The 26024-nt window shown below is 43.9% G+C and overlaps 1 protein-coding gene across 1 annotated transcript in view; it reads right to left on the reverse strand.

The window, feature by feature from the left end:
- Positions 1–26024, reverse strand: part of LOC106741465 (testican-3) — a 148572-nt gene that overhangs the window by 45698 nt on the left and 76850 nt on the right. The window contains exons 2-4 of the mRNA XM_014613535.1: positions 23242–23299; positions 7821–7923; positions 3224–3352 (exon numbers count right to left, since the gene is read on the reverse strand). Of these exons, the coding sequence (XP_014469021.1) occupies positions 3224–3352; positions 7821–7923; positions 23242–23299 (290 nt within the window). The remainder of the gene's footprint in view (positions 1–3223; positions 3353–7820; positions 7924–23241; positions 23300–26024) is intronic.

The following is a 26024-nucleotide window of genomic DNA, read 5'->3' on the forward strand; positions in this document are numbered from 1 at the left end:
TATTCCATCGAAATCTCTAAATAAATGCATTTAGTAAGTATTGCTAGTCTTTTTTTTTGCAATGCAACTTTTTATCTAGTCGTTAAAAAAATATTTTGATTTTTCGAAGATATTCAATTGCAAGCACGTTCGCACACGGGGCTCTTTGATACGTGAATTTAACCGCGTCGCGTTGCTCCATGTTATTTTGCCGTATTATATTATGCCGCGTCACATTGCACATCACGTTAACAACTGAAGCACAGAGATAATACGGCTGAGCTCCCGTCGGAGAGAGGATGTGTAAATGTAAAAGAATGGACTGACGGCGCGCGTCAGAGAAGAGACGGGATATCGAGCCGAGGATCGCGCGGATGTGACGGTAATTTCACGAAATTGCGGTATCTCGTTTCGTACGTTGTAATCTTTTATCGTGCGCGACGAATTTCCGAGGGACACGACCGGGCCTAAAAAAGGGGGTCGAGTCGTTCTTTGCTCTGCTCGCTCGTGCAAATTTAAGTAGGGAAAAACGTTTCGCTGTCAGCCTGCGACTTTTCTTCCCCCCCCCCCCTCTCTCTCTTTCTCTCTCTCATTTCCTCTCATTCTCTCTCACTCTCTCCTCCATCCTCCTTGCTCAGTCTTTCCTTTCAGAGTTTTTATTTCCCGGGGAAGGGTATTAGACGTCTGCAGTTCTTACACATACCGTTAACTCCTGTTTGACGTTTGACGTGCCAAAAGCGAAAAGCAAACACCACAGCCTCGCAAAAGCATCGTTGCCGAAATGGAGTTTTTCGGCGGCTAATGCGGGGCTGCGGGTAAAAATCGGCGTGTTTAACCCCTCGACCTTCCGTCTCGCAACATTTTTCGACGGCGTGCTATATTTATAACGCCGTTATAAAACCGCTCCGCGGTTTTTCCCGTCTCTCTCTCTCTCTCTCTCTCTCATTTTTTTTTCGCGGAATTTTCGCTGTCAATCTATCTGTGCCGACGCGACGTCGCCGTCCCTACGTTTTCACTCTCGGGACAGATTTACATTCACGATTCCGGGATTAGCGTCGAATTAAACGCGTTTTAATAACGAAAGTTCGAGAGCGCGCGAGACACGCATCCCGGCGAGCTCGATGACGGCGAACAGTGTTTTCAATTTCGCGCTCGAGAGACTTCATTCTCGAGGGAGAGGTGTTCAATCCCGCGTACGCTCCTCCAAAGCCGGGCCCTGCGAGGTCCATTTGACGCATCGTTTGACAAAGGGATAAAAAGAGTCTTTCCCGTTTCTATAAAACGTCGCTATCATCGCAATTAATTATCCGTCCATCCATCGGGCAGCTTTTGCCGGTAAATCTCCGGAGTCAACGAGCTTTTCTCGCTAAACGAGATCAACCCTTTCCCCCCCCTTTCTCTTCTCGATTCAAATTTTATCGATAAACTTTAAAAATATAGTACGAGATCATATATCGAGATCTTCAGCGGAACGTCCCGTATCGTATCGACCCGTATTTCCGACTAGGGGGAAAATAAATTTCACAGTAGGGGTGGAACTATTCAAAGATATTCGAAGCTTCGTAACTTCGATATATAATTCGACATATAACGACATACGACGAAGTTCAAAGATTCGGAGTCGAATTGTGAACTCTATTCAAAGTTTCGAAATATCGAAGCTGTTGGTGGAACTAATTTTGGAGAGTGCAACAAAGTGCTGCGCAATTAGAGAGTATCAGTTTAACCCGGATAACATTGAGACGTCGTAAACGCTCTTTCAGACAATAAGACATCTAAAGGAAATCTTTCGGGTGTCTTTTAGACGTGTTATTTAAGTGAGTATCTTTAGTTCAATTCTGAGATTTGTATTTGTCTGGTATAAAACGGAATGAATGAAGCAAGCACAAATAATAAACAACAAATCTCGTTAATTTTATTTTAAAATAAATGCAAATTTCGATATGATGAATAGCATAATGCAAAGCAAAGAAAAATAACATTCTTTGGAACGATAAATTTATTATGCTTACAAAACAAACACTTTCCGGCTCTCGAAGTTTCGAATATTCAAACATTCGAATATTCGAATATCCGGATGGTTCACGCTGCAATATTATTATATATAGTATAGCGCGCCGAAATCTCCGAAATTCGAAGCTTCGAATATGATTTCTGGTCCTACTTCACAGTGCAAAAGTGCACCGGCCGTTTCGGCAAGTTCGGCCGGGAAGTTTCGGAAGCATCTCCGTCGCGCGGTTTTTGACTCGTTCGAGCGGCTCCGCTCGAACCCGTCTGGAAATCGAGACTGCCGCATAGGAGATAACATCTTCGCGAAACTTCGCGAGACCGATCGTCGAAGTGCTGGAAGTTAGGACGCGCGCGCTCGCTCGCCGTTTCCTCCCGCGCGAGCGACACGAAATCTGCGCAAATCCAAATGGAGGATCGAGTTTCGAGCGAAAATTGTCCGATACGATAATCCGTCGCTACCCGTTGCGCACAGCCGCATTACAATTCCGTCGCGAAACGCGAGCGACTGACGAGGCGCTGCGCGACGCTCCGCTACGATACACGTTCAGAAAATTCTCTCTCTCCGCCATCATCTATATATATATTCGTATCGACAAACAGATTACATTGCAAAATGAAATTTCCAATCCCGCTTCCGCGGGGGCAGTCCGCCGCCTCCCACGGGGGAGCCGCATTTAAAGTTTTGCGGCTCGCGCACTAACTGATAATATCCGTTTGACGTTGCTCGCGAAAAGTAAACACGAGCTGCAGCAGCGCGTTTTCCGGCGTCGGTAGCAAAAGCAACGTTACCTTCGGAACTAATTTTTCCTGAAAGTTCCCTCGCCCGGCAGAGACGAACGGAGACGGAGCCGTATTAAACAGAGCCGTGCGAGCGCGCGGCTTTTCCAAATGAAGTTTCCAGAACTATTCCGGAAGAGGTAGAGGAGAGAGAGTAGAGTTGAGTAGACAGAGAGAGAGAGAGAGAGAGAGAGCCGGCTTCGCATAAAGATCACGTCTTATTCTTACCGCCTCGCCTTCGCGCTAATATTAATAACCCCGCGAGTCTACCGCGAGGAATTCGGAATACCATCCGGAAGAGCGAGATTCCACCGGCGGGATTTGCAAGGAAAATTCTATACGGAAAGAAGGACGGAAGTGGGGCCGTTTAGCGAACAACTTAACGTTTTAATCGGAGTTTAAGGCGAGTGTCGCCGCGTATGCGACTTAAAGGATAATGGAGTCGGCTGTTACTCACTTGGACTCGTCCTGATCCTCGTCGTCGTCCTCCGAATCGAAGAAGGCGTCGTCGTCGTCGGGATCGACCGAGGTCTCAGTTCGCATCCGTCTCTGTTGAACTGCGCGCGACTTCGGGATCACAACGTCCCTGAAACACACATTCGCGCAAAATCTACAATAGACTCGGCGACTTGAATCAAGTTAGAAACGTAAGAAACGCGCTAACGAGTTTTAAATGAATATTGCGCATCTATATATGTAGCGGGCGCTGCTCGGCAGAAAAATTTCCATTCCCTTTATTCCGAATGAATATCGTTTGCGCTGCTTTTTTTACCTTCGAGAACGGAAAGTAATGGAAAAATCTCGTATGAGGTGCGCGGAAAAGATACGCTCTGCGATAACAATGTAGTTATTTTTCCTTCCTTTTCGCCTTACTACCGCGCTATCGTCGTTCGTTTACGTAACGCGAGCCCATCGAACCATTCCTCGAGACGATATATGATATTTACGCGCGGCACTATTATATTTTATGTAAAGGGTGTTCCAGGCCAATAGGGACAAACTTCGTCGCGGCACGGATTGGGGTGAATAAATGTCTTCTACTATTTTGCGAACATTGCATTTTGCAAACAAAATATCGAGTTATTAGTCATTGAAAATAGACACGTGCAGGGGCTTTTCCAAATGGAGAATGGAAGTTTTGTTAATTAATAACTGGACAATTTTCGTGTTATTTGCAAAATGTAAAGGGCTTTTTCTGTTCAGAGTGGTATATATATATAGCGATATTATTATATTATAGATAAACTGATACGGCATACGGAAGAGCGATACACTCGAGACGCGGTAACAACAATGGCGGATATAAATGCAGCGTATTTGCATTCGTTGAGTATCTGGCGAGAACGCAAGAACCGACTTGTAGCCGCGTCGTGGATAATTAATACTGTTCTTGCTTCTTTCTCCTGTCCGGACGCCGACATAGTTTCGCAATAATTAATGGACAATGGCAGGACGCTTTTTATACGGCAAATAAAGCGCTAGCTCAATGTTTCAACTTCGAATTCTAATTGCTCCGTCCCGAGCCTTGGAAAGTTTTGAGCGATTCAACGCGCGCGATTTGCATAGAACCTACTTTATTCGATGAATTAATGCTCGTTATGAAGTTTCGTGTCCTACAACCCTGCCCGCGGCACCGGTGCCGCTGCGTCCTAGAAATTACAACGCGAAGCGCGAATTAGCTTTATGCGGGACAAAAATTAAACGACCATTACTCGAACTACGTTACCGAACTAAACTCCTCGCTATTTAACTGCGCGCGCGTCCTAAGTCGCGCAGTTAAATAGCGAGGAGTTTAGTCGCGATTTCCCATTTTACCGGCGTTATTATTATTTTATCTGCCGGCGGCCACGCCGAGCGCGGCTCGATGTAATCACATTTTACGGTGGCGGGCTCGTTATCAAAAGCGATCCTTCACGATGACTCACGGCGCGGGAAATCACACGTGAGGTGTAAATAATCGATTTGGTGGAAGTTTTGTATTCTTTAAAGCGCAATCAGTGTGTTTATCACTGAGAAGCAGGCAAAATTCACCAGCGCTGCCATTCAGTCGCAAAAAACGAAATAGTGACTGCTCCTTGGCAGAAGAAATGACGAAAAGTGACCTCTCGAACATCAAAAGAATGATCAAAAATGACATTTTTGTCAAGTTCTGAGAATAACTGAGAGTAAGGCTGTTTAAGCAAAAAAGTAACACTTACTCTTATCTTCCTGGGTTTATCTTTGGGTAACTTAACACACAGCGAGTTCTTTTCATAGTATAGTTTGAAATTTCAACAAAGAAAGATCAAGGACATGAATGATGTAATGCAAGTACGCTTTCGGAACAGTTTCACCAAGAGAGACGACACAAATTTATATATATAACGCTCATATTTTACAAATTTAAGTCAGGAGAAAAATGATTACAGTGACCCATTTTGCACGACAGTGAATTTTTTAGTGACTTGTCGAGAGAAAATGAAACTTTGAAAATTTTAAAAGGTGACTTGAGTGACTGAATGGCAGTGCTGCTGGTGGTGATAGTTATAAATACATATGTAAATAAATAAATAAATAAACATAAATACATATATATATATATTTGCTACGAAACGCGCAACAGCGATTTATAGTGAATCTTTCATCGATCAAAATCAGTGAAGTATAAGAGTTAAGCGTATCCAAAGTGTTTCCAAAAAATTTTGAAAATTAGTGAATACTCACTGATTATCGGCACAACACTGTTTTATTGATTCAGTCAGTGACATTTCCACCGATTCGACTTAAGAGTGTAAGTAGAGTCGGTACATCTCACGTGGTCCCCTTTGTTGTTAACGTGCGGTACAGTCAATCGCAATCCTCCCGCGTCGGAAAAACCCTGATCCTCTATTACGCGCGGTGAGAATGTGCGCGCCCGCTCATCCCCCGTTCGACGATATCGAATCTCGAAATTGCTAAGATGATTAAGCACCAGATGAACCGGGATGCCTTTATCCGCCACGAGGAATGGGTAAAGCCGGACGGTAAACCGGTCCGTAAACGAAACTGAAAGATTATTATCGCCACCGGAGTTCTCGAGATCGATGTTTGTGTGTGTGTGTGTGCGCGCGCGTGTCCCTTTCAAGGCGGATACGACCGGAAGTAAATTTATAACGCGGTTATACGTTAGAAATTTATTCTGGTGGAATCGCTGTCGCGTCGTGTACACTCGAAAACGCCCTCGTAATGATAAAAATTACCTCGTCAATCGTGAGAAAATGAAGAGACCGATCAATTGCGCAAATGCGCGTACGTCCAGCTGACGGATCGACTCGTACACGTAAAAGCATCCCCCCCCCTCCCCCTCGGCGTGGCGGGCAGGCCGATCGAACGCAAAATCGATGCGCGAAAGTGAAACGCCGGCCGGGCGATAATCAGCGCGCGGCCGGCGGAATTAATCTCCAACGGCATCGATTCACCCCGTGGCCGCTTAGTCGTATCGGGCTGCTTAGCCTGTTAATGACGCATTAAGGTCATTTAATGTCGTACGTGGTGCTTCAAGATGAATACCGCTGATCGAGATTCGGCGCCGCGCAGGATACACGCGCGCTACGCGCCATATATCCGGCCGTGGAAACGTCCAATTACAGTTAATTGGCAATAAGCACCGCGGGGAATCAATGATCACCGGGACGGCTTCGGACGGCCGGTTTAATGCCCGTTTTGCGGACGATATCGTCATTAATATTGCGCTGCTTAAATGCCCCGCCGTCGACGCGCAACGCCGAGAATTTCGGCTATTCGAGCCGACGGCAATCGGCGTGTTACAGGATTGATAATGCCGGGCCACTTTGGAAAATTGCTAGTCGCGGGACCAAGTAGGTATCGCCGCCGACGATTTACGCGTTATCGTTGTTTGCGGCGAGTAAATTTCGGAGCCGGCGCAAGGAGGATACTTACGAAAGAGAGAGAGAGAGATTAGCTTATACCGCTGCCGTTTCTGGCCCCGAATAAAGGCCGGAGGATTTAGATAAAGACGTAAGCACGGCGCATAAATGTCTCGACCAATGATGCGCTTAGCGTAAGCTATGCGCAACAATATTGTGGCTTATGCTCTGTGTGCTGCGAGTGCCATGCCGTTAAAGAAAGACTATTACATTTAAGTATCCCCGGGCAAAGAGCCTGTGACCAGCTCGCCAATTGGTCGAAAGTTTCATACAAGAATCGACCGCGCGACGAAAGCGAGCTCTCTGCTTTAAGGTATTAACTAGACCTTATTTTCAGTGGCGCATCAAGAGTGCCATTCATAAATTTGATATTTTCCAAGCAAAATCACCTCCTTTTCACATTCATTTCACTACTTAAATAATAAATGTTAATTTTTGAAACGAAGTTGAGGTAGACATATACAGAGTGTGTCCAAGATAACCATTCAGTATTTATATAATAGATAATACACATTATACTGAGTAAAAGCAACTTTATTAAACACAAGTAGAAAATTCAAACGTCTCGGAGATATAAACATTTTTGTATGCAGCATTATGATTTACTTACTAGCTCCCACATATCGTATGCGATGTTTTACCTCAGCGTTTAAAAACCGCGTTTTAAATGTCCTCAATTCGATTTCTCTAAATTAATATTCAATGTCATATATTTATAGTTTAGAAGATACTAAAAGTATAAATTAAAGATAGTTACGCCATTCTAAAGAACGCGTATAAAACATTCTTAGGAACACGTATGAAAACAAAAATGTCAACTTGAGTTATAAATATCTCAGCTCTTGAGTGGTCGATCTTTTTCTAATTGCACGACCAATGAATTAAATAATACTTCAATATATGTGCAAATATAGTGGAAATTTCATTGAATTCTTATCAACATCATTTCATTTTACAACATCCTTTAAAGTGAAATGACTTCTGATTTAATCCCCTTCGCTCTGAATTACTGTCAAACTTTTGGTGTCACTTTTAAATACATTGTGGATCGATTTGTATTTTTGTTTTCATTATCTTGAGTTATGAGCGATACATCATTAAAGCATTCTCCCGTATATCGTTGGAAACAAACGGACTCTCAACACTCACCCTGACTTGTGAAGCTCCTTTTTCGAGACGCAGACCGCCGTGAACGTGTCCTCCAGGAGGCACAGTTCCTTCTTCTTGCAGTTGAGTGGACGACAAAGCTCACCTGGGGAAACAAAATAGAAATCGATTTTGCGTTATCCTCTCTCGAGACGCGTAGACAGACTAAAATCTACTTGATCCCCCCGTCGTGCGCCAGCGAGATATCGCGCAGGACGAGGTCTACATATTCTGCGGCTTAAGGTAAATAGATTCGAATGTTTCACCCCGCTCGCGCACGCGTCCTTCATCTCGGAGACTCGGGTAATAAAGATATATCTCGCGTTGCCTGGAAAAAAAAATTAAACCCGCGTCTTCGCGATTTTCTCCACTTTGTCTCCCGTTGCCGAGATGCAACGAGGCTAGGACCTCGGCGCTGCAGGATTGATAAAAAGCTCGGCTGGTTATTAAGACGCGAAGCCCGCTTGAAAATCAAGTCGGAAACGGCCGCTCCGCGATAGAGCCAGCCTCTGATATTGCTTAATCTCCTCGGATAATTCTATCTTGGCGAGTTGAGAAGCTCGCTTCTCTTATATATCCGCCCATTTCTCTCTCTCTCTCTCTCTCTTTTTACTCCGTCGTTATTAGCGACGAGCTAAACATTATCCGCCACGTGGATACTCGAGGGAGACTAATTGCACGCGCGAGCAAACCCGTATATACACGCGTATTACATTATACACGCGTATTACATTATATACGTGTGCATTACATATATATTTACATAATCACAGCTACATACATAGGTTTAATTAGATCGACGATCGTCCCCCTCCCCCCCGTGCTCGTCAAGCGAAGACGCATTTCCTGCCGCCGCTCTCGAGCGCTTCTCGCCGTAAATAGAAGGCCGCGCGACACTAGGGAAGGTTAATCGCCGCGACTCATAATTCTCGCCGAGCTAAGCGCACGACAACCGTTCGCAGCAATAATGAGAAGCGCGATGATTGCGCGAAGGGGAAGAGAGAGAAAGAAGGGGAAGAAGAAAGAGAGAGGGAGAGAGATACCCGGATATCGGTATCGCGCGGACGCGCGCGCGCGCGCGTCCGTCAATCCCGGATTTTCTGTCCGCGAAGCGAAACGATCCGCCGCCGAGCGTGTATGATCCGCCGTGCACGGTGGGGCATCCGTTGCGCGCTGAGCATTTCCATTCGCCTGGAAATCGCCGACAAGCGATATTGGTCGTACGAGCGAGAGCGCACCCCGCTGACGCCCGTCCGTCCGCCCGCCCGACCGAATCTCTCTTCTCCATTAACCCCGGATCCGACCACCGCCGCCGCCAGCAGCACCCTCCCCCCCCCNAAATGGGACTCCGCGCTCCTCGAGCGACCCTTCAGCGACCATCGAAAAACGAATACGCGCGACGGTATCCTCGGCAATGCGTTCTTCGCCCTCGCCCGGACGATCCGCTCCCCTCCCGCTCGTTTACATCCCTTAATCGTTTCATTCGCGAATCATTCCCGGCGGCTGTTGCGTCGCGATACGCGAACACGCAGATGGGTATTGCGCATCCTTCGTCCTGTGCCCATCTCGCCGGTGGTTCGCTCCGTTTCGTTCTTTCTTTAGACCGGTGACGATCGCGTTGAAAACAGCGGTACTTTTAGCGTCGATACATCTCGATTTATGTATTATATGAGTATCTCGGAAATTGCTATTTTTTTCAAGAGCCACTCCTGCGAATGCGTAATGAGTTTAAGACAGTTGATCCGTCCAACCATTTTCTTGGGAATTCCTTTTAATTTCAGCTTCACGATGGAAATATTATCTACACGTCTATAAAGTTAGAAAACGATTGGCCATACGAGAGCTGGGATATTCGTTATTAAAGATGACACTTTTAACGCGTGTTCGTTAATGTAAGTGCCTTATTTTTAACTTCTATTTTTAAGTTCTTCTAAATCACACATTTAGGATTTTAATGAAAAATCTACTACGATATTATCTACGATATTAAGAGGCCATTCGACAATTACGTTATGCGAAATGTGAATATTTTCTACTTCTTTCCCCCTTCGTCACATTTTATCACAAAGTATTTGGACCCCTTCCAATATTACGTGACATGGGGAATTGCTCCGCCTCCCTTGCCTCCATATTTTGTTAGATTTCTTCAGATCCAGCACGAAAATAACTGTGCGTCGAAGGCTTAATACGACGTTCCGTAGCCTTTGCTCCTTCCTCTCGCCATCACAGTCGTCACGCAAGCTAATAGACCCTCCCTTCTCTCGTGGCGTGACGTAATTGTTAAATGACCTCTAAGGATCAATAAAAAAACATTATATAAAAATTTCAGAATTATTGATCGTCTAGTCTTGAAAATATAGTCATAGAAAATTTACAACTTCTAGTAATACCCACGATATACATGTTTAACATATATACACATATTTAAATATTTATATGCCACTTTCTATTATGTGTGCACATTTATTAACTCAACTGACATAAAGCATTAGTAAAAAAAGAATAAAAATAAATAGTATTTCCGTATTTTTAATATTGTATATATATTTAGCCCAAGATTAACATTTATTACTTAGATAGTTAAATAAAATTATAAGAAATTATATATAATTTTATTTTATTTTAAATTATAAGAAAGTCTTTTTATCAGTAAATAAATAAATTTATATAGGGGCTCCTTAATATCGTCACTGAAAATCCGGCACTTTACAATATGGACCAATTACTTTAAGGAATAGTATCTAATTCCAAAACCCTTTTGATTTCGGAAATATTCAGAACGAAACTCGTCTTTAATAACAATAAGAAATCGCAATCGCGCGCAATTACGTAATTATTTCTCAATTAGATAACATTTCCATGTATATGCCGCGCTTATTTCCGTTCGCGAGCGCGCAAGAAAGTCTTACGTTTTGTAATTTGGGAAATGCGCGACGTTGGAGACAAGAAATAAATGAGCAACTGACGACAAGAGAGAGTTTTTGCGTCGAGCATAAAACTGGCTAATATCCAACCGGAGTTGCCAAGTTTTTCAAGTGGCAATATAGTAAGGACTTGTAGAATTTTGTAGTAATAACTCGCCTGTGCAAAATTCAGTCGTGCACATATTGCTTTTCTAGCGTACAAGAAATACAATCCAGCTGTAAGGAATATAATCTAACTTTAATTAGTTAAAGAATTTACTTTTAAAATGTGAAAATACCAAAAACGTACATTTAAGAACAGCCAATACAGAAATAAAATTCATATTTTTCGAAGCGTATATTTTATAATATGCATTTGTTGTTTCAATTAATTAAATTTATTTGCGATATATTTATATATCGAGCGCGCAATTTAATTAATTAAATAACGCATGCTAAACCACGTACTAAAATTTTGTTACAAATGCCGTAATTACAACATAGATCCAATAGTTATCTTATCGTTAATAACGCTATAGTAATTGCGCGCGCAAATTAATCGCTACGGCAATCGAACGAAGTATAATTAAGCACAATCAGCTTTTTTACCTCGCTTTTGCGCGATTAAACGTTTTGTTCGAGAGCTTATACTTTCGTTATTCGCATTACCACGGGATAAACTATATAGCGTTTTGAACTTACAAAACTTTCTTCCCGATCTTCGCTCTCGTGCGATAGTTACGAGGAAGACAGTTGTAAAGATCTCCCGGTGCCTTGGAGTTTATTTAAAAGTTTACTACTATTACATAGGTGTACAGTAAGTTGCATCGGGAATATTAAAAACGCATGTGTCTTCAACGGTTTATTCAGGATGTCCCGAAATTAGACCGACAAACAACAAGTGCTTACAAAGGAGATCATAAAAAGTAATTTTTGTCAATAAATTCGTCCGTTTTGTTAATAAATCCATGTCCGTAAATAAGCTGTTTTGGCATTAGAGTAGGATATTTACAGCAGTTGTTCAAAGTGCCGGCTACTTTAATACAAAGATATCAGCAATTTTTTTTTCTTGTCCTTGTTTTTGTTTCTATCCTTTGATAAAATCATCAATAAAAATCGCTTTATCAAACTAAAGATTATTCGGAATTTTCAAACAGGTAGAATTAATATTATTCGTTATTGACTCACGAGCTCAGTATCATAGCGTTTCTTCTATTGTTTATCCGAAATTCGTTTACAAAATGGAAATTTTTATTTTGGTACACCGACTGATATGCGTTTTATTCCTGGGGAAACTAGATATAAATAGCCAATATTTTGAATAACTGCTACAAATAACACACATTCACTCTACGCAGTGAAATATCTCTACACAAACTCTGCACAAAAAAACATGAAATCGTCTTTGTTAAAATTTGTGTATTAAATTTTTAATATACCCGTGTGTTAATTTAACATATTGCGTTTATGTTACCTCAATATACATTTTGTGTTGTGTCGATATTTCATATGTGTAAATGTTAAAATAACACATTTTAGTGTCGTACTTCTCAGTGTCGATTAACATATTATGAATATTAATTTTGTGTTAATTTTTGACATAGTATTTGCGTTTATTTTTCAACATATTCATCTCGTGTTAAATTAAACACAAAAATTTGCGCGGACCGTTTGGGAAACGTGAAATGTGTTAAATGTAACCCAAAACTTTTTACTGTGTAGTGTCAAAACGGCTTGTTCGCGAACATGAGTTTATTGACAAAAATTAAATTAAATTGTTTTCTTGGCGTCCTTTATAAGCATCCGAAGTTTGTCGGTCTTATTTCGGACACCCTATATATACACGTACGGCAGTCATAAATACAGGAAGACGTAGGAAGGCTTCCTTGGCGCGTGTCGCGTGAAATCGCGCGACGTTTCCGCTCGCCGTGTAATACTCGTGGCAGACTGAGCAGAAGACGAAGCATGAGGCCAAAGGAGAAGGAGGAGGGGGAGGAAGAGAAGAAGAAGGAGAAGAAGAAGACGGTCGAGCCCGACAGTCGATAAAAGGGGTGACACCCGGCCCCGCTGCCGCCCGAGCCTCGAACGTTAAAGATTTCAAAATATCCAATTAAAAGTTTCTCCTATGACGCGCCGAGCTTGTCTCTCCCTCTCCCCCCTGCCTCTCTCTCTCTCTCTCTTTCTCTCTCCGCGGTGGAAGTAATATCGCGCGCGAGGGCGCGCGGGACACCCGGGCGCGGAATTAGAGTCGACCGTACATGAATTAAGGAGACCCGAGACTTTCTTGACGGCTTAATTTCGCGGGATTAGACGATGGGAGAGGAAAGGAGGACGGGGGGAGGGTGAAGGCTATATAGTTAAGCCCCGTCACGTTCATGCTATCGTCATGATATCCGTGAAACTTTTACCCGGGCTAGTTCGCGGACGGCGGCGGTAGGAAAACACGCGTCCCCCGAAGCCACGAGATCCACGAGATTTCGCGAGCGATATCGTCGATGAGTCGTCGTCACCGTCGTCGTCTCTCCGGATGGACGAGGGTATCGCACGTCGACAGTTTTTCTCGCGTGTGAAAGAAGCTCTCGGCAGCCCTTCTTCGCATCGGACGGGGGTGAAGTCGGAACGTCGACGTGCGACGGTTTCCTTCGCGAGAAACACGCGTCGTCGCGCAGGAGGCATCGCGGATCCTCGACAATAGGAATAGACAGAGACGGGTATTCCCGGATGTAACCGTTCGCCGGCCATATTTAAGCGGTTCTTCGGCGGATCGAAGCAATCCGCCGAGCGTAACTCCGGATTTCGCGGCAGTAAAGTCGGTAGTTTCGTGGCGAGCGGCTTTCCAGCCGGGCTGGGAAAAATATTTGAGGTATTCCCGGCTGAGAGGGCCGTGTTTCCACTAAAAGACTGCGAAAGCCTCCCGCGAAACTTACGAGCGAGCGTGGATTTTGACGTTAACCCTTAAGCGCGTGAACTTTTGCATTACGTAAGGAAAAATTAGAGAATAAATATAATCCGACAGTTCCTCCGGGGAGAAACGTTTCTCGCGAGAGCCCGGGCGCTTCGCACGGAACCGCACGGAGACGCGAGAAATGACGCGCAGTAGTCCGAGATTGGGTACTTCTTGGCCGTAAGTCATTTTTTGCTTTAAATTTCACACCTCAAGTTGATGCAATTTTATGACGTCCTATAGTCGAATGTTCGTAAATTGTTATCGTTTATTATTCTTCCGTCACTCGTGAATAACGGTGATGCTAAAAATATTGCTTACTCAAAGGGAATTTTTCAGCCCCATCTGTCACACTGTCAAAATTTGGGCTATATATTATATTATTTTAAATAATGGCGGTAGATTACATGTAATTGATAAGGTAAAAGAATATGCTGGGTAATTTCACATTATGCTGAGTTCTTATTTCTGAAGCGAGGTAATAACTAGATCTGTGGTCGAAATATGCGCAAGCTTACGATGGAAAAGTGTTGTTTTGCCAATATTTCAGGAAAGGTGTTGAAAGTTTCTGGAAGACACTACAGTTGTATAATAATTGCGAACCGTTATACTACAAAAAATTTTGAAAATAATTTACCCTTATTCATATCTATATAACGTGTGTAATCGGAATTATTTGTATGAAGTTTGAAGAGAATCGGAAAATGAAAATATTCGATTAAATGATATAAAATCCTTCCCAAAGTAATATAAATTCCCTTCCCATTCAAAAGTATCGTAAAAGAAGAAATGACCTCTTAGAACCCTTCAGAGGAAGGTATATTTATAAGAAAATGGAGTTAATTTGTATTTATCTAAAAAAATGAGATAAATGTCGAGTCGCTTGCAAATAGTTACTTTTCCTCCTTTCGAGATATTTCTTGTACACGAGAAATAACTTTTATTAAGATTCCGAGCTTTGATCAAAAATTTCCACCTTCAGACTACTATGCGACCGCATGGGCGTAGAATTGCAGTTTCGTCCGGTGGGAGGCCGGCGAATTCTTTATTAAATATAATTATGTGAACACACGCGGCCGCGTATCCCGCGGGGAAGGAAGGAAGGAAGCAACACACAACAAAGGTTGCGCGCGCGTATTTAACGATTTATCGTTACATTATGAGAATCCGCAGGCGCGAACTTCCGCGCAGCCGGACATATATTGCGCCGTTATACATTCACGGTGGAAAACAATTCGCACAAAGTATTACGAGAGTCATTACACGGGAATCCGTGACGCGTAAAATATCCGCGTCAACGTCCATCGCAATTAATCCCTTCGCCGGAGTCGCGGAATATGTCGCGGGAAATAGCTCCGGGGATTTTCATTGGAAAAAACTCGTAATCGAAAATTTATTCCCGTGCGAGATTTCGCGCGGCCGCGCATCAAATTTTTCGCCCGGCCGTGCGTCAAATTTTTCGCGCGCGAGCAAAACATTAAACCGCGACGTTGCAAGACGCGCGAGACAAACGAGCGCGGGACTCCGTGCTGAAAATCGCGCGGGGCGTAAAAAAGTTCGGCGTCTCGCGGAAATGAAACACTGAAATTCCGCGTACGACGACGACGACGACGACGTCGACCGGCTGCGGTGGTAGCGAGGGCATTAAGAAGTAACGCGATTCCCCGCGTCGTCGTCGGTCTCTCGGTCGGTCTATTATGCTCGACAAAGTGGCGAAGTTGTCGCACGGCCGGAAGAAACGAAACATAACCGGGAGAGAGGGGGGAGGAGGAGGGGGGGGGATCTTTCCCCGGCGGAGAGTAACGGACAGGTTACTGGCGGTAATAACGCCGAAGTCGCCGAGGCCGAGGAGATGATGATGCTCCTTACTCCCGACCGCGGCGCGCTGATTATACGGTAAAGCGAGAAGCGGCGAGCGGAGGAGGGCGAGAAGGAGGACGGGAGGGAGAAAAGGACGAGACCTCCGCGGCGGCGAGCCAACCAGGGGTATGACGAACGTCAGGTGTGGCGCGAGAGGACGGGATATATTAGGTTGGTGCGTATGAAATGTCGCATTCTCTTTACATGCGGACGTTTTCCTCCCTGTTTTCGTTATACTTTTGTATTTGGCATAACCTCATTCATACTCGTATTGTCCATTGCCAGAGACTCATTTCAACAAAATAGGTTTTCTCGAAGGTCTTCCCTTTTTTATTTCTTTTGAGTTTATTACCGATATGAATTCTGCCGACATTCGCGTCATTTTCTTATATGAGTACAAACTTGGTAATAGTGCTGCAAAAGCTGCACGCAACATAAACCAAGCGTTTGGGGAGAATACGGTTAACAATCGGAAAGTGCAGCGTTGGTTCGAAAAATTTCGGACTGGCGATTTTTCACTGCAAAATGAGCCGCGCGGAAGACCCAAAACGTCTGTGAATAATGATGACCTGAAGGCTCTAGTGGAAGCGGATCCAGCCGTATCCACGAGGGAACTTGCTATCAGGATGAAAGTTGACCATACAACGATATTGAGACACCAAATTGTACTCCCATCGCTTGTGAATCGGCATGGCCCGCTACTGCTCCATGACAACGCTCGGCCGCACACATCGCACAAAACAATTGCGAAACTGAACGAACTGGAATATGAAGTTTTGCAGCATCCACCATATTCACCGGATCTCTCGCCGACCGATTTTCATTTTTTCAAGCATTTAGAGCTGTTTTTAAGAGGCAAACACCATGAAAATGAAGACAGTCTAAAAAACTCGATATCAGAGTTTATTAATTCTAAAGACCAAAATTTTTTTAAGACAGGCATCTACGCTTTAAAATCTCGTTGGGAGAAGTGTATTGAAGCGAATGGAGCATACTTTGATTGAATAAACAGCTTTTGAAGAAAGATATACAGTTTTATACAATCACTTAAGAATCCGACATTTCATATGCACCAACCTAATATTATAATTGCAGAAAAGACCGGAGACTTGGCTCCGCGCTTTGACGGCCGCGCTAATTTACTCGGAACTATTCCCCGGCGAGCCGATGGCCCACTTTTGTGCGCGCGAGTTCAGAAAAGACGCTCGGGGATCCATCCACTTGGCCGCCCCTTCGCATTCTCCGACGTTCCTCTCGCATTAACGACTAACTTTCGCTATTACCGTATTGTAATCGCTCATACAGTTATTAGTTTTCGACCGTGGGGACGGAGGAGGCCGCGACTGCTTGTTCTTCGTCCGTCTGCCTGCCCACTCCTGCCGCTTGCTTGCTTCCCTTCGCGAACAACCCTCGAGAAACCGAGTCACCTAAATTACCCCCGAACCGCCGCGCGGCAGTTCTTTCCGTGTGCTTGGAGCACGATTTACGGGAGCGGCCGATAATCGCGAAAGAAAGAGAGAGAGAGAGAGAGATCTGATCCTCACTATCCATTACCGACGTCGCCACGAGGGATCCGCGGATACCATAAATCGCGCGGGGCGGCTATCGTAGCCCCGTCGAGGGGGGGNATCGCGCGTTCCCGTATTCGGAGATGGAATGATCAACGACGCTAATAGCGCTGGACGGCCGGTGGCGGTGGAGAACAACGAGACGGCCGATAGATAACGCGGACGACGACGATAACGCGCGGCCGCCTCGATGCGGACGCGGCGGATGCAATCGCGCCGCCGTGTCCTGAGACCACACACCATGTGCGAACGCATATTTGCATGCGCCCCGATGACTGTGTCCGCGATGATACATGCTCTCGCGCCGACGATTAAGTGGCGCGTGTGCTGACAGAAATTGATTTGCCGTTTTCGCGCGCGGCCGCGCGAGCATAAGAACTCCCCGGCCGGAATTTCGTAATAAGCGCGCCTCGTAAATCCTCCGGCGTCTCGAAGGGGCTCGTCGGAAATTCGAAGGACACGCGTGTATCCTTTTCTTCGCCGATCTCTCTCTCTCTCTCTCTCTGTCTCTCTATCTATCTATCTATCTATCTCTTTGTATCTTTTTCGTGTATTAATTTTAATTGTTCCCTTCGCGGGATTTATCCTACATAGTGAGAAATTTTGTGTTACGAACGGTTCATTGAAATTTTTGTGTTATCCTCATTCCTCTGTTATTCGGTAAAAAATGGATCCACCTGAGTGTTGCTATTATTAGTCTGATCTAATGAGATGGCTGATTTCACGGTTCACAGAGATGAATAAAAATTCGTACTAAACCTAATGGTTCATAAAAGACCAAAGATGCAAAAGCTACAATTTTCTTCGTAATATAGGCTTGAGAGACCTGTGATGTTCACCGTTAAGATCGCGAATTACTCTCAAGGTTAAATTCTACTTTGCGCTACTGTGAGGAACTGATCCCGTTTATTTATTTATTTATTTTCCGATCGGGCCATCTCACGTTCACATGAGGTATTAAATTTGCCGCCGGCGGAAAAACCGTTATATTTAAATCGCGAATTTATCACGCAAAGACATGGCATCTCGCGTTTTCCACGTCACGATTCGTGACAATTCATAAAAAGCTTGCGTAATAAAAATCTCGTTGAGACTCGTCTCAACACACGTGAGCGGGGAGAGGAGGGGTGAGATGCGATAACACTCGTATAAAATTCATGACGAAATCTTGAGAAACCGAGCAGTTTACTAGGAAGATAATCGCGATTCGCGGGGGGAATCGCGATACAGGCCAGGCCTCGCGTGATGAAGACTGTTATTTGCGTCGTATTTTTGCCGGCGTTACAACAAAATTGCTCGATACGCCCGATAAAAATCTACATAATGATAAACACACGCGTATTCTAATGCGAACGCGCGCGCGTGTGAGCCGCGCCGAGAATACGGAATCGCGATACACGCATTAACCCGGCATAAGTGTACCCTCCATGATATATATTATCAGATAATAATTAGATGTCCGCAACGTACGTATTATCGTGTAAGATCGCGTTATTATTACAGTCATGCCCAATTATACTTGCACGCTGAAACATCAATTTGCGGCCGCGCAATGTTGTCGGCCGCCGCCGCTGTTTCGCTTCGCGCGAACGTCGCGAACGACTGCTTCGCTCGGGGTACGCAGTAAATACCGCATAAATTAAAACGTATAAATAACGTGTAATCATGCGTATCGCTCGGCGTAATTTATCGCGATTTCTGCCGGTCGGCGCGACGTCGTGATGTTTTTCTCATGCCTCTCGTCTCGCGAATAATTCCTCCGGTTGTTCCTCCTCGTTGTGAGAAATACTACCGCCGCTATTTCCGGCTTCTCGCTGCATTTGCATCGATGAAAAATGTAGCGACGTGGTGTAACATATTTATAAGCCCGCGGGCGGGCTAAATATAATTTATGGAGAACACTCGAAAATACATTCCCCCGATCTTAATCCCCGATAACCCGGGCTGGATTTTAATAACAGATCGTCGAAATCAAACTTCCCCCGTTAATTAAAGCGCGAGTCGCGCAAAAGCGGCTAGGGTTTGAGGACTTTCTCTCGCGGATAAACGAGGGACGCGGAGGGGTGGGAGAGGGGAAAAAAAGAAAAGAAGCGAACATCGACGTCCGTCTCGACTTGGCGCGAATTAAGAATGCATCGTGTACCGCCCGTCCGCTCCGTCGCCCGGAGGAAAACGACGATCAGCACGGATAACATCGCAAAATCGAGCGCGGGAACTCGAGAGCGGGAGATTCTGTGGGAAGGGGTATTAAATACGTGACTCGACTCATCTCACCGTTTCCATCGTTCAGCTTCCGCCGTGGCCCTTAAACTATTTCGCGCTAAGAGGCGTGAAATAGAACCCGTCGTCGTTACTGCGACCTTCGGTGGCGCAACTCCGCTTAAGAATTTAGTACAACACGCGCGCGCACCCGCTGGTAGCCCGATCGAAAAAAAAGGATGGAAAAGCCGATCGGAAAAAAATGGACACGTAACCACAGTCGGCATTTAACACCACTGCGCTCGCTGCCGTCGTCGCACATTCGGCTAAACTGTGGCGCTAGAAATTTTCACTTAGCGAACGCGTCCCCCGCGCTAACTCGTTAAAAATTCCTAAAGTGGCGGGGGCTCGCCTCTAAAATGTTGACGACGAACATTGCGAACTCTTTCTCTCCTTCTCTCCCTCCCTGCCTCCTTTTTCTCTCTCTCTCCCTCGACCTCGCAACTGTGTCGCGTTTACACTTTCCGCCAGAGGAGAACCTTTCTCTCCTTCCTCGCGCGACAAACTTGGAAGCCCCTTTAATACTAAAACGTGCGTGTAAGAGCAAGCGAAATTGCGTTATTTTTAAAGTAAAAAGATCGCATGGAAACACCCGAGCAAAAGTTGGACGGAAATTACCTGGATAAAAATTAGATGCAGAATAGTCGGGAGAAGCTATTTGTTATAAAAATATCAGTTTCGCGCTCTTTTTCCCTCTCTTTCTCTCTCAAATAGAGCATAAAGCGGGGTAGACGACGAAGAGTGTGCGCTTTTCAAGTGGAATTTTCACGGGCCGAGACACGCGCGATATCCATGTCTCGTATGAGGTATTCATATAGTATTCACTCGTTATTAATTATGGCCAATGGAATTATTCACTTAATTATAGCAAGCATTGATGATCGTATCAATAAACTTTCGCGTCACGTTGTACTGTGAGGCGCAATTTATACATTGTCCCGCATCGATGTATGGTATAATACTCGATCGATTATAATTATGCGCATATTAATGGATGCATAATGCGTAACATTTAGGCGAATTCAACCGGTTTTAAAACGCAAAAGAAGCGCGCAATCAGCTCGCCCGGGCCCTTCCGAGAGCGCGCATCGTTGTTTATTGTTTTACGCAATTAGAATTAAAACGTACAAACAGGCATGCATAGTTGCGCGATACACCGGTGCGTAAATGAATTAAAAAGAATCGCGTTTACGAATTAAAGAGAATTGCGCGTGTCCGGGCGATGTGATGCGTCAAAGCCAATTTGCAAAGGGAGAAAGAAAAAGGGCGAACAAGAAGAATGACTAAAGTAACATTGCGACAAAAGGAAGAGAGAGAGAGAGAGAGAGAGAGAGAGAGAGAGAGAGAGAGAAAATAGGATAAATGTATCCAACTGTGCGTCCATTCTCTATGAATTTATCTTCTACTTTCCTCGGTGCGCACGCTATATCTGCGTTACAAGAGGATTACATTTTACAGCAATAAATCCGTCCCCGCTAACGGCGCGGGCCGTATAACGCATTTTACATGCGGAATCTTCGACGTGCGACGGCGAATCCAGTTGTATTTTACACGATGGCGCAATTCAAATCGGAAACGTTTAAAAAGGCAGCAATGCAAATATGGAGCCGCCGCGTCTCTTTTACGGCCGGCATTAAATACGTCCGTTAAAATCCCCCTTTGGTTCGCCCATCGCGATGGATTTTAACATCAGCATAGAAATTATTAACTCCTGCGCGAATTCGCAGAGTCGCCGCGCGCGCGTACGGAAAATGTTTGCGAGATGATGTAACGGAACGATCGTTCCGAGATCGTTTCGTTACATCATCTCGCACACGTCTCGTCGCGAATTCTTCCTCTTTCCGTACATATTTTAAACAGGAGCCTATATTTTATTTCAGAAACTTCTTTCATATAATTTTTTCAATAGTGTAAAATGGAAACCATAAAAAATTCCCGAGAAAATATTAGAAGTGATCAAATATAGAATCTGTTTACGTATGTCTCATTTATAAGTTATTTCAAGAAAGGGTTGAGTAAAATTAATAATTGAAGCGGTTTCAGTATATACGCTTTTTAAGTACATAATCTTTTCAAACGTGGTACAAAATGGGAGCCAGAAAAAATGTTCAGAAAAACATCGGGGGATGATCAGATATGGTGGAATCTGTGTCCTACATATAAGTTATTTCAAAAAGAGGTTGAGCAAAATAATTGAAGCAGCTTGAATATGCACGCTTCTTACCTGCAAAACGTACGTAAACGCTCAGAGCTTTTCGGATATTTTGTTCAACATAAATACAAAATGGAAACCGAAAAAAGAAAAGTCCGGGTAAACGTTGGACAGAAAAAATGGAATCTGCCTGGATTTTCTACTTATAACAGAATCGCATTTTTGAAACATTACACCTCTAGTCCGAAACTTCATAAATTTCTTAATCATTCCATCATTTTTTGGGGAAATCACAGGCTAGATCCGAATTAGATCCTAAGAAATGTTCTATATGCTGGTAATGCGGAAGATCGAAGAAACGATTGTAAGTCGAATCATGATTTTCATGTTTGCAGTTTTCGTCGTTGGTTCTGTTTCGTCCGCCGCGCAATCGATACGATTCGACGGTGTAGAACCGACGAGATATCCACAAGCGAGGGAGTCGCTTGTTGAAAAATTCGGACGATTCTACGCAATATTTGTAAGAAAAAAGAATAATATTTGAACAGGCGCACCATCCGCCGCGCGCGATACTCGAGAATGTTCGCGTCATTTTCACAACCGTCTATCGTTCCGCGGCTTTTACTCCAGATTTTCGCAATATTCTACCGGCGCAACGCGAAGTATATAATATTTGGAATTTTCTGGGGAATTTAGCGGCAACGCTCGTGATAAATATCACATTTCGCCGAGCGAACCAGCCGACGGGCGGAGAGATTCCATTCGAATTCACGCTGGTCGTACGTATATCCGGCTTTACGATCCTCCCGGCGCGGAAAGTTCGCGAACGTGCATCACTGCCGCGGAAGTGAAAAATCGCGAGGCATTCGAAGGCGAGCGATGACACCGCGCGGCCGTGCCGGAAGAGGATCCGGGACTCTCCGGGGAATACACCCGCCGCCGCCCGTGAAATTCATTTGATGCGTCATAACGCAATTCGTCCGGCGAACGACAATGTCAATTACCCGTGCGAAATCGCGCGGTGCGATAGACATCTCGTGTGAAATGTTCCGCCTGGTTCCCACACGCGATTCGAACATGCAAAAATAGGGCGGCCTGATTGGATCCTGTGCTCAACTTTCGCGTGTTGAACATTCAATGCGCCTGTGTGAGAGCGGAAATTTTGTTTAATCAATTGTTCCCGCTTGGATCCTCTTGAAAAAATCAAGAAATTACACCTTGAATTATTCTTACAAAGGCGAATTGGCCGTAGTTGAGGCCGTAGTGAGAATGATCCGGCCCGCATGGACGTACGGTTGGAAATGAATAAAGATGAAAATTTCACACGTAATTTCAAAAGTATAAATAGCACTGAGATTCTTCAAAATCTTTCAAAAAGTCACGCATGGTCCATTTTCTCCTCTTTAAGGTTATTCATTAGCAAGCTTATAAAATGGGTAAGAAAGACGCAACTAGTGAAAAATGGCACAACTAGTGGTAAATAAACTGTTCTTTCAATTTTAAACACCTATAAGGCTTGGACCCTTTTGTTTTACATAGAAAGAAATTTTAGACTATCCAACGGTAACAAAATCTCAAAAATCATAATTTTGGTATCAAATCCTTCTTATATAACTATAATTAATTATTCCTGCATTGTTCCTCGACCTCGGGGAAACGCGTTTGATCCAAAAAATTCCACATATCAAAGATATCATTTCAACGATGATGAGTGCGTGAATGTATTCGGATTACTCACTGTTCGGATCGTGTATCCAACGCTTCTTGTCGCCGACTTTCATTATGCGGGTATCGTCCTGCAAGCAGAGAGAAAATTCGCACGTTAGAGGGGGTCGCTTTAACAGCACGTTTCCCGCATCATTGCGCCTTATTTTTAGACAGAACAGGACACGCAAATATAAAGCGCCACCGCGGGTTCGCCCCGAAGGTCGTACTTTCGCACCGTCACGGGGATTCAAGGGTAAGTAGCGTTTTGCGCCAAAATGCAGTTCGATTGATGCGGTACGAAAAGCGGCGCGGAATATAGGCACACGGTTATGCACGTGAACGGGAGAATATGACGAACGATCGCTCGTCACGTGCATGAAATTCAGGGTTGCCCGGGGTAAAATAAGAAGGTAATCTGTTCGAAGTTCAGGCCGAGGTCAGCGGCGAAAGGGGGCTTCGGTGGTGCTTTAGGTGGTGGAAGGGAAGGCGTATCGGTGGTGGAAAGACAAGGGGGAAGCGAGCTTGCGGGAGCTCGCGTGATAGTTCACGTGCCAGTTTGCAACAATTCGTGGATAATATCTAAAATACCTATGGGAAGCTGCCTGAAATGTAGGTTGCTGACCACGCGCCCGAGCGGAGCTCGACCGTAAGTTACAGCGGCCGGATAAAATAACGGAGCCGAATCGTCGAGGGGAAAGAACACTTTCGCGCCGAACGGCGCCGCGCGAACATTTGTCGAGTCGCTTCGCGACATCGATCAGCGTTCCTAACGATGCCGCAAATACAGTCGCACGATAATGATAAAGTACTTGAAATAATGAGAAAGAGAGAGAGAGAGAGAGAGAGGCATCAACATTAATACACAATGAGCATAAAGAAGATTAATTGAATTAACGTGCCAATGAATAAATCGAATGAAACGGAATTTCTGACCGTAAAAACCGATTTTAGTTCATAAGAACTAAAAATTCTGTTATTTTCTCCTCCGTTCTCTATTCAATAAAACTTTTCTCCGTGAAGCAATAACGATTACCGTCTCGAATAACTTCGAAGTATGAGAGCGGGGAAGAAAAATTTACCCAACAGAAATTATAATGATCACCACTTTGAACGCTTTCTGTAATTGTAAACTTTCTTTCAACTTCAACAAGTCGTTAATAACATATTTTTATTCGTCCAAGATATTCATAGACATGGGAGTAGTTTAGCTGTCAAAAATAGTGAAAATCAATGAAAAGTAAAATTTGAATTTTGAGGAATAAAAAAGTTATATGATATATAAAATCTGAGTAAAATTTCCTTTAGATTCAGTCATCTAGGCACGTATTTAGATACTCGTATTGCATCAGGAAACTCCTGGCAAAAAGCAGAAATTTAAATTCTTTGTTTTCTCAAATACGTTTAAACGAAATAAAATAAAAAACAATATTTTGAATCTAGTTAAGCTACATTTTAATATATTTCCAGGATACATTGGGACATCTCAGATATTTTCGACGAATAAAAACAAATTTTATAAATAAAAAAAGATACGGATTTTACCGTTGAAAACAGAACAGTTAGTAAACTTTTTAAGAATAATATTCAATAATAAGCAATTTAAAGAAAACACAGTCAAATATGCTCCCGACACAATCATTGTCTGTTATCTAGGATTTGTTTGTTAAGAACTCGTTCTAGTTCGGAGAACAAACAAGAATGTGGATGGACAAACGTGGACAAACGATTCCACTATGTGATTTAAAGAAAACACAGTTTGCTCATGCCAGCCTTTATCTGTTTTTCTGACCAACATGATAAAAACAATCTAAAAAATAAAACAACATATCTTCACTTTATGACTATTATGCCGTCGGAGCCATTGTTACATCCTATTTTCTTTAAATCTGTTGTTTTGTCTTTAAAGAAGTAAGGTATTGAATGTGATTTCTTCTGATTGAACTTTTCTTTTTAAAAGGGCTCAAATCGAATAACAGAAAAGTGAGTTTTTTTCTTAAAAGTGAGAAATAGCGAGGTGTTTCTATAAATAAGTGAGGAGAAGCGTGAAAAGTGAGTCGTTCCCAAATCAACATCCAAGGTGACAATAGACACAACTCACCTCACTCTGTATTTGAAAATAATAATGCAGTTGAAGTTTGGATCGATCTTCGAGCGAAAATAAAAAAAAAAACTTTTCTCCAAATTTAACTTCAGTAAAAAAGTCTTGGACACTCGGAAAAGTATAAAAGTACTTGCTTCTTTGCTTGCACAGAACGTCGAGGTCGTCGGCAGAAATTTTTACATTTGTGGATGAGTGCTCGCGCTTGAGCTTTGCCGACGCGCGAGGAATTACACAGTCGCCCGAAAGATGACGAAAGATTACAGAAAACCACGGCCGTTTACATTACTGATTGAAATTGATTTTAAATATGAATAAACTTCCTTCAATTTGGAGCTAAAAATACCACGTTACTTTCCTTCCAACCCGATGTAATAATTACGAGATGTGACGGTCGAGTCATACCGGTGTTCGAGATGCCTATCATTCGAAGCATTTTTCATCAGCGTCTTACGATCACGCCGATTTCAACGCGGACAAATTTCCGGCCGCCGAAAGTACGGGTCCCCCGCAAAATGCGCGGCATCTCGGATCGGCGCCTCGCCTCGGAGCAAGGAGAGAACAATTTTTTACGCCAATTTTTTACGCCGTTTACGCTCGTAAAGAAAAAAAAGAATACGAAATAAAGTAGCGCAAAAGAATTTATAATGGTTAACAGCGGTAGATTCGAGAGGAGGTACGCGAGCATTATCCGCCAACGCGACATCATGTTCGCC

The sequence above is a fragment of the Dinoponera quadriceps genome, unplaced genomic scaffold (assembly GCF_001313825.1).
Source record: "Dinoponera quadriceps isolate SergipeBrazil2010 unplaced genomic scaffold, ASM131382v1 scaffold405, whole genome shotgun sequence".
Taxonomy (NCBI): Eukaryota; Metazoa; Arthropoda; class Insecta; order Hymenoptera; family Formicidae; genus Dinoponera; species Dinoponera quadriceps.